Raw genomic sequence first — 14,818 nt, forward strand, 5'->3', positions numbered from 1 at the left:
CCCAACTACTGAAGCCTGTGCGCCACAACTAATGAAGCCCGCACGTTCTAGGGCTCACGTGCTGCAACTACTGAGCCCACTTGCTGCAACTACTGAAGCCCATGCGTCTAGAGCTCATGCTCCGCAACGAGAGAAGCCACTGTAATGAGAAGCCTGCGCCCCGCAATGAGGAGTAGCCCCCGCTCGCCACAACTAGAGAAAGCCCGCGTGCAGCAACGAAGACCCAACGCAGCCAAAAAAAAAAGAAAGATGTGCTGGAGGAAACTGCACATACCCTCCAATCTGTCCTTTAGATGGTAGTCTCAAATATTAAGGGAAAATTTTAAGGCAATATTTGGGATCCAGGTAAAATAAACTGACAAATAATTCACGAGTTTCATAGATGTAAGAAATTGTACATACTGTATGTTCATAATTAATGTATGTGTATGTGTGTATTTGTATATGTGTATATTTAAGCTATATAGCAAACACCAAAAAAAAGCATCAATAGTAGTTATCTTTGGGTGATTTATTTCTGCTTTTAAATTTTTCATATTTTCTCTATTTTCCTTAATGAGCAAGTGTAACCTTTATACTGGAAATGAAAGAGTTTCTTGGCCACTTGCCACACTTCTTGTCCCTTAACTATATAAAGATCACAACTTTTCTGTTGATCCAGATCTTCCTTCCATTCTGATCTGTAGGCTTCCTAGGGGTCATCATCTGAACACAGTATCACAGGTAAACCAACTGCTATCCTGCTCAGTGTCTGGCTGAACTCTTAGAGTAGATGCTGGGAAAATATTTATGTGTTAGTAGGGATAATGGGGTAAAGCAACTATATATTATTATTTTAAAATGGGCATTGAGTTCTCTTGTCTCTGCTTTAATTTGCTTTGGTGTGAGGTCTTTATAAGGTGTAACAGCTGCTAGCTTGTCTGTTTTCCCTCTAACAGACATTAGAAATGGAAGGGAGACTTGGCATTTCAGAAGGAAATGAAAGGAGAAAAAAAAAGCAAGTAATTGCTTTGCTAAAACAATTTTTCGTGTGTGCTATCAAATGCTGCTCCATCTTATTAACGGTTATTAATGATTATCAATATACCTCAACAATCCCCCAGAGGGCTTACTTGTATTGGGACAGTGTATCTAGATTTTAAAACTTTTAAAACTGAGGTCTTGGTACAGCTATTATCTGAAAACATGTTTATACTTGATCCAGATTATTTAAAGTAGGTGAGGAAAGAGAAGTCTAGGGCAACCATTTTTTCCTATTACTATGTCAGAGACCAAGCCTGAATTTGTTTTTCATTCTGGTTACAGTGCTAGAAAGAGTTCAGGAAACCAAAAGAGTCGGGGAGGACTTCTGCCTTTGTTGCTCCACTGAACTGGCACTGCCTCTTTCTCCAACCTTCATGTATAGGGACTGCCGCGTATTGCATTCCCTGTGCTGCCAGAGGCTATGGGCACCTCTGCTCTTGGAAGCAATACATAATATTTAGATGATCACATGCCTTTTCTTTTTAAACTCCTACAGATTATTGGCTTCGCTGCATTTGCAAACAAGATAAACGTGGACACAGAAAACAGCAAGATGCTCATTGATATGATTCCTTACAGGTTGGTAACTCCACTTTTCTAGACTACTTTTCCCTTCCTGTTAACTCCTCTTAGCCTCTGACTACATAGCCTGATTGGTATCATTGACCAAAACAAACAGAGTGCCAGTTAGTTCTCCAGCAAGGATGGGTTTATTTGGGATCAGCAAAGAATTGCAATTTGGGGTCTGCAACCATGGCGAGTCACATGCAAGTCCTCCCACAGCAAGGGAAGAAGTTTTTATAAAGGAAAAAATAAAATTGGAGTTGGGGGTGGCTATGGTAAACAAAAAATCTATGGCTTTTCATTGGCTGAGTCCTTTGCCAGGAAAGAAGAGGAGTCTTTCTTCTTCCTGTTGGGCTCTGCAATGGTCACAGGGTGTGAGAACTCCCCCTTTTGGTCTCCCAACTCTACTTAATTATTTTCTGTTTATTAATTTTTTTTTAAACAATATTCTCTGCTAACAGTCTCTGGCCACAGCCAAATCTGGGTCATGGGCTCAAGTTCATTTTAGAACACAGAGGTTCTAAAGGACAAGGGCTAGGACAACCCCGTTCTTCTCTGGTCAGCCTTTGACTCTCTTCCCATGGTTGAGCCAATCCCCTTACCCAAGTAAACTGCTGGATGCACTGAATACCAGAGAGACTCATGCATCTTTCTCACAGCACATTATGAACCTTCTCAACCTCCATACCTGTCTGATTAACTCTCAAGGATGGGACAAGAGATACCTCTGTTTTCCTAACCTCTCCCTGGGGTTCAGTGCTCAGGAGGTGAGCATTCCTTCTGTCTTCACCTACTTAGACTGAATCGGTGTCCTTGAGCAACATTACTTCATCACTCTGAGTAGAAAGCCTTCTTCAAGTAGTCTGGCATATGGAGTTCTTAAGGACTTGCGATTAATTTACATTATGATTCCTACCAGTAACTATGGGGCATCACTCTTGCTTCTGTTAGGGAATTATAGTTTCTTTAACCTTGACCAGATGAATCACTTTAGCTAAGAAAGGCAGCATAACACAGTTTCTTGGCTCAGGAGAAGGCTTTTGAAGAGCATTGTTTATTTCCTCATGTTCTTCAATAGGGAATACAGCAAAGAGTCAATGATATTGGCTAGCCCCCAGCATACAAAACAGAGGCTACTTTGATGCAACCAGATTGAATTAATCTCATATCCTACCAGTTCTCAGTGAAATCTAATGATGATTAAATACATTTGAAATTCTGTTCAATTTTTTTAAACTGTGAGCAGGCAACCTAGGTACCAGGGAATACAATGGTAAATAAGACTTGGTCTCTGCCCTCAGGAAAAAAAAATGACAAGGGCAACAATGGGATTGATGCTTTACATAATTATTTTATGTCATTTGTTCCTCACAGTAATACTATAAGGAAGATATTATCTTCTTTTTATGGCTCAGGAAACTAAGGGTTACCAAGTTTAAGTTACTTATCCAAGCTCACACAGCTGGTCAGTGTCAGAGCTACTATTTGAACCCATTTCTATTTAATTCCAAAATCTAGTATAATATCCCCTCTATTATACTTACTTAATACGCTTCTGTTATTAATGACTTAAAAAGCACACAATTAACATTTGCTTATATTTCATCATAAGATTCAAGGGTATAGGTAGAGAAACAAACATTTCAAAAATCTAATTTTAGGTATTGCTTTGAACTCCCTTTTTATTACCTGTTTATCCATGGTTGCTAGGGACTAGAAAAACTGAACAATTTAGGTTAGTTCCTTCCATGTCCATGTCACCTTTTAACTAAATTGCTGATGAAGAATTGAATGTTACAGAAAACAGCAGGAAGGAAAAAAACAGTAGTTTATGCTGTTATCATACTAAATATTTAAGGTTTACTAACATAGATTTGGGCAATAGATTCATGAAAATTAAAATCTTTTGTGCATCAAAAGACACTATCAACAGAGAAAAAAAGACAACTCACAAAATAGGAGAAAATATTTGCAAATCACATATGATAAGGGATTAACATCCAAAATACATAGAGAACTCCTAAAACGCAACAACAAAAAACCAACAACCTGACTCAAAAAGTGGAGAAAGGACTTGAATAGACATTTTTCCAAGGATGATACACAAATGGCCAATAAACACATAACATGCTCAACATCACTAATCATTTGGGAAATGCAAATCAAAACTACAATAATAGATGCCACCTCACACTCATTAGTATGACTACTATTTTTTTAAAAAAAAAGACGAAAATAACAAGTGTTGGTGAGGATGTGCAGAAAATGGAACTCTTGTGCACTGTTAGAGGGAATGTAAAATGTACAGCCACTGTGGAAAGTAGTAGGCTGATTCCTCAAAAAATTAAAAATAGAATTGCCAAATGATCCAGCAATTCTACTTCTGGATATATACCGCCCAAAATTAAAAGCAGTGTCTTGAAGAGATATTTGTGTACCTATGTTCATAGCAGCATTACTCACAATAGCTGAAATGTGGAAGAAACAAAAGTGTCCATCGATGGATGAATGGATAAGCAAAATGTGTTATATACATACAATAGAATATTTTTTTGACAGTAAGAATATAGTTTTATTTATAGAAGTAATAAAAGGAATATACCACACAAGTATTTTACACACAAAATACCTTAGACACAAAGATATGGAAGTGAATTTTTAGTTTATTCACATTGAGTCTAGAATACTAGGTGACCCATTGTCACCTTTAAAAAACAGAATCTTGTCACATCTCTTGAATACAAATTAAACAGCTCAGACTGAGTTGGTCGAGGTCACATAGAATCTGGAACTCACTCTAGTCTGTGCCTTTACCCTAACTCTTGAAGCTGCTACACTCATGACAGAATAATTCAGTGGGTGGTGAATCAGACAAAACAAACATCAAACAGACTCTCCTTCACAGCATGGCAGGTGTGAGGGAAAGATAAACTTTAAACAAATCTGTATTTATCTCGCAACAATGCCCCAACTGGAGCACTTTTTTTTTTTTCTGCAGACAGATACTCCTAACACATGACTTTTCTGCTGCTCAAGAACCTTCAATGGCTCCCCAGTGCCTATGAACTCACAATGGCAGCATGTTAAGGCTGGACTTTTCTTATTTGTGACTAGCCCCAGTGGCTTAGCTGAAATTGTCTAAGATTTGATTGGAATTCAGTATTAATTGTGAAGTGGGAGAGAGAGACTGAAGGCTTCATAACGGTTCTGGAATGTGCTTAATTTAGGCACTGAAAATCCAAATATTTTAGCATTCAACTCCCCTCATACAATAGAATATTATTCAGCCTTAAAAAGGAAGGAAATTCTGACATATACTACAACATAGATGAACCTTGAGGACGTTATGCTAAGTGAAATAAGCCAGTCAGAGAAAGACAATTACTATATGATTTCACTTATCTGAGGTACTTAATAGTCAAAATCATCAAGACAGAAAGTAAAATGGTGGTTGTCAGAGCTGGGGGGAGGGGGAAATGGAGAGTTACTGATTAATAGTTATAGAGTTTCAGTTTTACAAGATGAAAGAGTTATGGAGTAGGTGGTGGTGATGGTTGCACATTATGAATGTATTTCATGCCACTGAACAGTACATTTAAAAATGGGTAAGATGGTAAATCATGTTATGTGTATTTTCCCCAATTAAAATAATTGGGGAAAAAAGGTGTGGATAAGAATCAGAAGCAATTTTTACAAAGGACAATGACTAAAATTATACCCTAAAAGATCTGAGTTTGACTAGAAGGGAATACATTGAGCTTTTTAGCTCTAAACCATCTTAGATATGATATAAGCCTATTGCTTACCCACTGGTATGGTCTCAAACAGTGTAAATAAACTATTTTTCATCAATTTTTGTAGTTTTGCCTGTCCTATTTGGTTGCCATTGGTACATGGCAGAAACCTTGAACTAGAAGATAGCAGGGCATGTTCTCTTAATGGCTTTTGTAACCTGGCTTGATTTGCTGGCAGTTTTCGCAAGCTGCTGCCTGAGTTGCTCTTCTTATCTCTTATTTTTATTTTTTAAAAAAGGGTCAGACCTTTTGATATGGATGATAAAGTACGATAAGGTTGGAGTGGGGGAGATGCCAATAAATGATTCCTGCTATCTAAGAATAATTCCACCATTGTATTCCAGCTTCCTGTTTCCTGTAACACCAGATGTGAGCAATCTTACTGAAGTTCTTTTAGAAGCGTTCTCCTTAGCTTTAGTGAGCTCCTCTCTGCTCATATTTCTGGGCAGGAAGATTGCCAGTTTCCATAACTATGATGTCAATTCCAACCAGGTGAGAGGACAGGCCTTTCTATTACTTTCTCTGACCCTTTAATCTTTGTTCTCTAACCTTAGCCTGCAGTTAAAATGAAGACTGGATTCTTCTGTAACCAGAGAGTCACTTGGGCCATGATTTGAATTACAATTACCAAAGGATGTTTTAAAATTATTTATTTATTTATTTATTTATTTTTGGCTGCGTTGGGTCTTTGTTGCTGCGTGGGGGCTTTCTCTAGTTGTGGCGAGTGGGGGCTACTCTTCGTTGCGGTGCACGGGCTTCTCATTATGGTGGCTTCTTTTGTTGCGGAGCACAGGCTCTAGGCGCGCAGGCTTCAGTAGTTGTGGCACGTGGGCTCTAGAGCAGAGGCTCAGTAGTTATGGTGCACGGGCTTAGCTGTTCCATGGCATGTGGGATCTTCCCGGACCAAGGCTCAAACCTGTGTCCCCTGCATTGGCAGGCGGATTCTTAACCACTGCGCCACCAGGGAAGTCCTACCAAAGGATTTTTGAGAAGTGTGGCACACTTAACTCTGAAGTCACTTGAATTAATATGCGTGTTGTTACTCTAGAACAGATATGGTGTAGGGAGGCAAGAAGGTAATGTATGGCATCATGTTGTTAAGCTAGCAGAGTTCCTCTCCTCTTCTTTTATCTTCCTTTCCACCAAGTCCTTAGAAGTCAACCACATGCCAAAGCACAATAAGAAATGCAGTGGAGGGGTTCCACTGCAATGCACTCCAATGCAGGGGGCTCCGGGTTCCATCCCTGGCCAGGGAACTAGAGCCCACATGCTGCAACTAAGAGTTCGCATGCTGCAACTAAAGAGATCCCGCATTCCACAACGAAGACCCAGTGCAACCAAATAAATAAATAAATATTTTTTAAAAAGAAATGCAGTGGAATATCAAAACTAGGCTAATAATACAATTAAGTTGGCCTCCCAGAAATAGTCCTTGTCATTTTTTTTTTTTAGTCTCCGACCATTTTGAGTTTGGCCTTTTCCCTAGAAATTAAAAAGGGAATATGGGGACTTCCCTGGCAGTCCAGTGATTAGAACTCGGTGCTTTCACTGCCGTGGCCCCAAGGTTCAATCCCTGGTCGAGGAACTAAGATCCTGCAAGCCGCTTGGCACGGCCTAGTGGCCTAGTGGTTAGGATTCTGGGCTTTCACTGCCTGGCCTGGGTTCAATCAGTGTCCCACTTTGACTTTAGGATAGTATAGAAGGAAGCAAGAAAAATAGTACTATATTTCTCCCTGTCATCCTAAATTCCCAGCAATCATGCAGAAGAGAATAATAAGGCAAATGTCTCATTTACTCACTTTGAAAAAGGACTTTCCTTATGATCTCTAGCTAAAATGAAGGAATCAGATTTGCCATCCTTCACTTCTTTCCAATAATATTTCAGTGTTATTTGAAGTGATGTAAACAACCCTGTCTTCATACGTAAGAAATAACAGTATGCCTTTAGTTCAAACTCAAATCAGCCTTCTTTGACAAACAGTGGGCCTAAAGTATTTGCCATTTCTTTACAGGATTTAATAGCCATTGGCCTTTGCAATGTCGTCAGTTCATTTTTCAGATCTTATGTTTTTACTGGTGCTGTTGTCAGGACTATTATCCAGGATAAAGCTGGAGGAAGACAACAGGTATGTGAAATAGAATTTGATCTCTAATATAGAAAGACACTTAGGTCTATTCACATGTATGTTCACAGAAGGGGATTATATTAGTTTAACCATGTTACTGTTTTAATGTGATGCTTGTTTGGGAAGAATTTGGATTTCATGCTTGGCTTAAATTTTGCTTAGATTTCGTCTTAAAAGCTACTGTCAATGTGGAACTTGAAAGTCATTTTCTATAAAAATACTCTTCTGTTAAAGGCTTCTATGTATTAGCCCACAAAAAGCTACTTTCCATGTAACATACCTAAAAGATAATATTTCAGATAAACCAACCATCACCTATTAACATTTTTTTCTATGGGGAGAAATATTCTCAGCCCTAGTCTGGGAAAGCAATAATATAACTCTCTCCTTCCCGACAGCAGAACTAGAAACTTTCCTGGTTTCCTCAAAGGGCATGACAAGAGGCTTTCATGATAGAGAATAAAGTCTTTGTCTAGGTGAGCTTAGGGAATTTATGACCATTCTACCTTTGTGTAAGAGAAAATTATCTAGGTCAGACCCTCTTCAGGTATCCTGAATTAGTAAACTAAATATACAGGGGTATGGAAGGGAAGAGGGAAAGGGAAAATGTTGGCAGAGAAGACTCTAAAGGCAAGCTCTCTGTCTAATTGTAGGTAAGAGATTTTTTTTAAATTTATTTATTTTTGACTGGGTTGGGTCTTCGTTGCTGCGCGCAGGCTTTCTCTAGTTGCGGCAAGCGGGGGCTACTCTTCGTTGTGGTGCACGGGCTTCTCATTGCGGTGGCTTCTCGTGTAGTGGAGCACGGGCTCTAGGCGTGTGGGCTCAGTAGTTGTGGCTCGCGGGCTCTAGAGCGCAGGCTCAGTAGTTGTGGCACATGGGCTTAGTTGCTCCGCGGCATGTAGCATCTTCCTGGAGTAGGGCTCGAACCCGTGTCCCCTGCATTGGCAGGCGGATTCTTAACAACTGAGCCACCAGGGAAGCCCTGGCAAGAGAGTTTTTGAGTCCAACGTTCATGAGTTTTAAACTGACCAGATAAAAGTTACAACTTGACAACATGAGAGGTGTCCCATCTCAGTTATATAGCATGAATAAATGTCAAACAACTATCAGAATTGAACCTGGAGTAAGCCCATGGAATGAGTCGGGGATCAGGAGGCACAGAAACAGTGACAGAAGTCAAAGACAAGCTTAGGCCACAGCAGCACAGTAGGGAGGTATAGCCATGGTCAAAAAGTGAAGTGTCAAGAATGGACACTAAATTTGAATGGGGAAAGATAAAGTGTCACAGTCCATGGGTAAATATAAGTGAAATATAAGGTGAAAGCCAATAAAAGTCAGAAGATTGGGCAGGGGTGAGAGCATGGGTCTAGAGTAAGCCCATACCATATGATTTTATGTAGACTGAGTTTTTTTGTCATAGAGCTTCTGCCAGACACATTGGCCTTTAAGGTGTATGTAGCTGTTTTGCACTACTATTTGACCAAAAGAAGGAAGATGATTTATGTTAAAAAGAAGGATGTTCTATGCAAGTGTGAAAAAATTTTGAAGTCAAAATGAGAGGATTTTATGGTAAGAAAAAATGGAAATTCCAGACATTAGTTCCCACTAACTTGTGACCACACACTTTGTTTATTTAGTATACAAGCATAACAAATTTGGGGAGAAAAGATGCATGTGGTTGGAAAAAACTAAATCACGGTGCAGGTAAAATTAAGTGCAGAATAAATACAATAAATTTTAAAATGCCATAAATATTGCAAGAAGGAGAATGATGGATGAAGTGAGACTTTCATGGATCATTGCAAGAGGGTTAGGATATGTATAGATGGAGGGAGGGAAGAAGGGCTTCAGTTCAGCCTCAGAGTTGCCTTTAGCCTGTTGGACAAAGTGCCTGCTTCAAAGGTTGCCGATGGCTCTCATTCTGTTTTCTGCTATGGCTTTGTTCTCCCCTACCAATGACATCTCTCTTTGTGGTACAGTGACCCTTCAAAGGGAAGTATGTCCCCAGGGATACTGGTAAGTCCTTCCCCAAGACCCTGACTTGCCCAGGGCAAATTGCTGGTTCAAGCAGAGAATGCCCCTGGCCCTGGCCCTCCACATTGGAGCTACCCCACCTCCAGTAAGTTTCTGATCTGGACTCATTCAGCCTTCTTCACCCCGTAGCAGGGGTTATTCTCTCCACCCTTTTTCTCTGGGGACTTTTGATTCACTCTGCCTGAGAACACCCCCACTTTTTCAAAGCTCCTCAGGACTGCAGGAAAGAGAGGCTAGGGGGTTGGCTCTGAACCTCTCCGACATGACTTGTCACCAAGAGCCACTTATGTATATATGTATTATGTATGTGTGTATGTATGTATGTGTGTATGTATGTATGTCTGACATAAGTACAAACTGTATAAAATGTGTCTGAATTTCACTTTAATTTCTCCCTGTCTAGAACCCACTTGTCTTCACTGGTTGCAGCAAAACCTATCAGCCCTTCCAGCCATGGCCTGGGCCTGCTCATCCAGTTCTGACCACTATGCTTCCCTCTTCTCTATGATTGGGTTCCTTTCCTTGTTCTCTGCTTTCCAAGGACCAGCCTTCTTGCCTTGTCCCCAGGGTCCCAGAACTGCTTTTAAAAATGAGTTATTATTTTAAAAAAGAAAAGAAAAAAATTATCAAAGAGAGAAATGAGCTGTGTTCTTTTTAGAGGAAGCAGATAGGACAGTGAAGAGAGCCTGGATTTTGGAGTCAACCGGTCAGGTAGATTGAAACCTGACTCAGTAGTTCTAGATGTGTGACCTTGGGCAAGTTACTTTCACTTTCTGAGGCTCTAGTCCTCATCTGTAAAATGGGGATAAGGATAACCTTTCAGTTGTGAGAATTAAACTGGATGACAATAGTGCCCACCATAGTGCGTGTCACTTAAGATGTTCAAATATCAGAGCTTCTACCCCAGGTCCCTAGTGCCCTGGCTGGTCCATGGTAATGTACTGTCCGCTGCTTATGGAGCATTTGGTGTCTGAGGGTCTGCGTGTCAGTAGTGGCTGTGTTTTATGGGACCTCACATTGCCTTGAATCCCCAGAAAGAATGTAGAGTCAGTCTTTGTTCAAGAAAGCCTGGAAAAGTGATGGAAAATCAGAGCAGAAAAGCAAAACATGCATGAGATGTAAAGTTGTACATGCTCATTGTCTCTAGACCCTGTTCAGGCACTGAGTCTGGGATTCTGAGAGCCATCAAGCATCCTCCTAAGGCACAGTGCCACCAAGGATGGCCCTCTGATCCCAAAGCCCACTCCTTTGCGTGTGCAGCCATGGGGGACACACAATTATTGGCAGGTCTCCCTGAGCAGCAAGTTTTATGGGATTCAGTGTCTGGTTTGTACTCATTTTAAACTAGGTTTATACGGCTAATTTTGGTGTCTGTATGTCTTCGCTTCCTTAAAAATAATCAGAAGAATTTTGGAGAAAGGAGTAGAAGGAAGGAAAAGTCCTGATATATTTTCCTGTGCTAATCAAAGCAGTTTCTTCTTATAGTGCAAGACTGCCTGAAGCTAGACCCTAAAACTCGGTGCAGCAACAGGCTGATATATGTACATTGGCTGGAGGAACTTATGGCTTCAGTTACCTTTTTTTAGTTCCACAGTGTATAAAATGTTTGCCATGAGAACTTCCTGAGTTTCAGTTACAGTGATCCATTTTCCTGAATCAATCTCCCTACACTCTTCTCTCAAGGTTCAACTTTTCCATGTTGGGTTGGTCCCATTAGCTGTGCATCAGCTGGGATGGGGAAAGAAGGAAGTAGGATGTTAATTTCATTGCGATTATTTTCAGCGATACATTTATATGGCAAATAGCAGTGAGTAATGAGAGGGAATCCAGTAGGAAGTTATTTTTTTCACACCTAATAAAAAAAGAGAAAAAAAGTTAGAGAATCATTGCTGAGTGGTCATTTAATGGTTTAGATTTAAGGTTGCTTGTTCTTGCTTGTATATGCCATTGTTTTGATTTGTGGTTACAGTTTTATTCTCCCTCCACCCCCATCACAGTGGGAAATTACACTGCTTTATATTATTTTTTCTTAGTAAGGGCTTAAACAATGGAAATTTATCAATAGAGGATATAATGAGTTCAAGATTATGTCCAGAGAGCCTTGAGATTATAAAGGGAACTATGCTTCTTAGCTTTCTACCTGTATTTGCCAATCTGAATCACTGCTTACCAGGTAGTACTGAGCCCAGAGTAGTCAACCCAGGTGGGATAGGATCCAGAGCTCCTATATACAGCCCTGACTCATGTTCTTAACCTTTTTTGATGGCAGTGAGGCAGAAGGAAACTGAAGTAGGAAAATCAGAAGTGAATATCATGGTGTTTTTAAGATGAAGCACCACTGAAGCTGTTAGATGGGAAGCTATCCAGGCTCCAAAAGAGCGAGGTGGAATGGTTGGGATTTTAGGGCTGACAGTGATGAGTCTACCAGGGCTTTTCTAAACTGTTCAAAGAAGGGTTAAATTTAGGATGAAGTGCAGGCTGGATTTTAGGAGACTTCAGATTCATAGCACAAAGCTGTGGCAAGAAAGATTCAGATATCCAAGACAATCTGGGACTTTTCAGAAAGCCTTCATACGTCCAATCAACACGTATTTATTGAGTACCTAGTACGTGTTTAGCACTTTGACAGGACCTGAAAATGTCAGTTCACCAAAAATGCACTTATGCTGGATGGTTATACTCAACCCCTTTTAAGAAAAAAATGACATGCTTCTCACCAAGCAGAAGGCCTCAGTTGCAGACAGGGACCAATACATTCCTGATGGTCTCTCTCCAACTGGCTCTGTCTCCTCAGTTTGCATCTCTGGTAGGCGCAGGTGTGATGCTGCTCCTGATGGTGAAGGTGGGACGCTTTTTCTACAAACTGCCAAATGTAAGTAGAACTAATCAAATAACTAAGTCAAGAAAGAACGGATCTCCAGATTACATCTTGGTGGGGCATCTCTGAGGAGAACTGCATTCAACTGATCCCCAGTGGTTGCCCCAGCCTATTTCTAGCTCCTTTTCTTTAAAATAACAGCCACTGCCTCACAGGATTGGGAGTTAAATAAGATAATATGTATAATATAGAGAGAACAGTTTTGAGCTAGTAATAAGCACTCAAACAATTGTTATTCTTCTTGTTCCCGTTAATTTTTTTTTTTTTTTTTTTTTGCTTAAGCTATAAAGTAAGCTTTGGAAGTAAGGATTCAGTTAAACATGACCAAAATAGACTTCTGATGCCAGAACACCCAATACCACCACAGGCTTGGAAGCTCATTGTGCATTCATGCCATCTGTTTTCCTAAATAGTTTCCAGAAGTCCTTGTTCTGCATTCATGTGAACTCAATCCCCCTACTGCTGCCACACTGCCTCTCGGTCAGTTCAGAACACTAAAGGCAGCATCTAAAAATTGAGTTTTAACTCTGTGTTCAGCTAGGATGCCCTATATACTTATGTGCCATTTCTTCCCTTTGTGTGAGACGGATGACCTTACACTTAGAGATGCCAGGTGCATTAATTACTAGCTATAATTGATTTGTTCTAAGTTACAATACAGATCAATGCCCAGTCATCATAATTTCCTTTTAAATTTCCTTAATGTTCCCTTTAGCCATTTTTAGATAGTACTAAGGGAGTGGGGAGGAGATTTTGTTCCTGGTGCAGCAGCTTGGTTACACACTGAGGTGGCAGTCCCTAAGCTGGAGTGGTTGTAAATATTATGCCCATCCTTTTGAATGCGTTTATTCCACCTGGTAAATATCAGGTTTCAGTAGAGCAGGACCATCTCAAGGCTGTTGCTGCCTTCTGCTCTTGTGATTCAGGGACCTTGGAAACCAGCCATGGAATATATGCATGGTGGGTGGGATTAAGCTTCTGTTTATCACACAAGCTGTCCTCTGATTCCCAGCAGAAGCCATCTACAGAATTTAGTTTATATAGCACCTTTGGTGCTATAACTCTTGGGAGTCTATTTTCGGAGGGCCACTCACTAATTTACTTTGAACAATGATATTTTTCCATTCTAGAAGAGTCAGAATTTTTAAAAATCTCAAATAAAAATCTGTCAGAATTCACTGAAGGGTAGTGATAAAAGTAGGTAAGCCCTCCCTTACTATAAATATGTTGGGGATAGAACAGCCCTTGCTTTTGGCCAACCATGTTATGGCATGTTATTTTTACATCATCTAGTTAGGATGTTTCTGGGTGAGAAAATGTGAGTACAATCTGATCAGTGGAATATCTGAATTTCTATAACACTGGGACTCTATGAGTATTAAACTACGAATGATTCCTTCCTTCTTTGAACGACTGTGGATAGCTTGTTGCAAAATCCTTAGGAGAGTAATTGGTGGAACATCCTGGCTAGGATCTCAGCTAGTTAGCAACGGAACCAACATAAATTTTTTAAAAATGTAATACAGGGACTTCCCTGGCAGTCCAGTTGTTAGGACTTTGTCTTCCAGTGCCCAGGGTACAGGTTCGATCCCTGGTCAGAGAGCTAAGATCCCACATGCCTCATGGCCATAAAACCAAAACATAAAACAGAACAAATATTGTAACAAATTCAGTAAAGATTTTTAAAAAAATAGTCCTCATCAAAAAAAAAATCTTTAAAAAAACCATAATGCAAATAGTATATTCAATATTGTTCCAATTTTGTGTGAAAAAATACATAGGCTATACCAAAACGTTAACAATAGTTATCTCTTGTATGATGGAAATTATATATAAATTCAATTCTTCTCTACACATGAGCATGTTTTATCTTAATATTAAGAAAGGTAAAAATTTTATTGTATATTATGTCATGAAAAGATTTGTTTCCTCTTCATACTCCCTACCTCAAGCCAAAAATCTGGTAAAAGCCCTATGAAGTTGAATTTCTTATCTTTCCTACCACATCTCCCTGCGAATTGTGGAAATTTTGGGAGATTCTTGACTGGAAAGAAGATGAAGATGGGAAACAAGTAATTTCTGCTGACTTCATCTTTGTTCTTCCCTCCTCTACTGACCTGTTAAGACCAAGTGGTCACTGAGTAACCTCAGAAAATAAAAGTAAGCTTGGATCCAATCCATTCCTGATGATAGGATCAGTTCTAATTCCCAGGCAGAGTATATAGAAGAGAGGATGGCTAGGAAAAGGATGAGAATTGTTTCTTAAAGTAGGTTCAATTCTACTTTGAGGCCCTGATGATTTTACATCCCTATGAGTATCCATCTTCTTTTTCTTATATTTAAGACACTTTCTTTCCATTAGAAAGGGAGACATGCTTACTTTTAAAACTTTGGAAAAT

At 39.8% G+C, this 14,818-nt stretch overlaps 1 protein-coding gene across 1 annotated transcript in view; it reads left to right on the forward strand.

Annotated features, from left to right (window-relative positions):
* SLC26A8 (solute carrier family 26 member 8) overlaps window positions 1-14,818 on the forward strand; it is a 67,499-nt gene that overhangs the window by 40,007 nt on the left and 12,674 nt on the right. The window contains exons 9-12 of the mRNA XM_059938821.1: window positions 1,520-1,602; window positions 5,726-5,873; window positions 7,394-7,507; window positions 12,336-12,413. Coding sequence (XP_059794804.1) covers window positions 1,520-1,602; window positions 5,726-5,873; window positions 7,394-7,507; window positions 12,336-12,413 — 423 coding nt within the window. The remainder of the gene's footprint in view (window positions 1-1,519; window positions 1,603-5,725; window positions 5,874-7,393; window positions 7,508-12,335; window positions 12,414-14,818) is intronic.

This window comes from Balaenoptera ricei, chromosome 11 (genome assembly GCF_028023285.1).
Source record: "Balaenoptera ricei isolate mBalRic1 chromosome 11, mBalRic1.hap2, whole genome shotgun sequence".
NCBI lineage: Eukaryota > Metazoa > Chordata > Mammalia > Artiodactyla > Balaenopteridae > Balaenoptera > Balaenoptera ricei.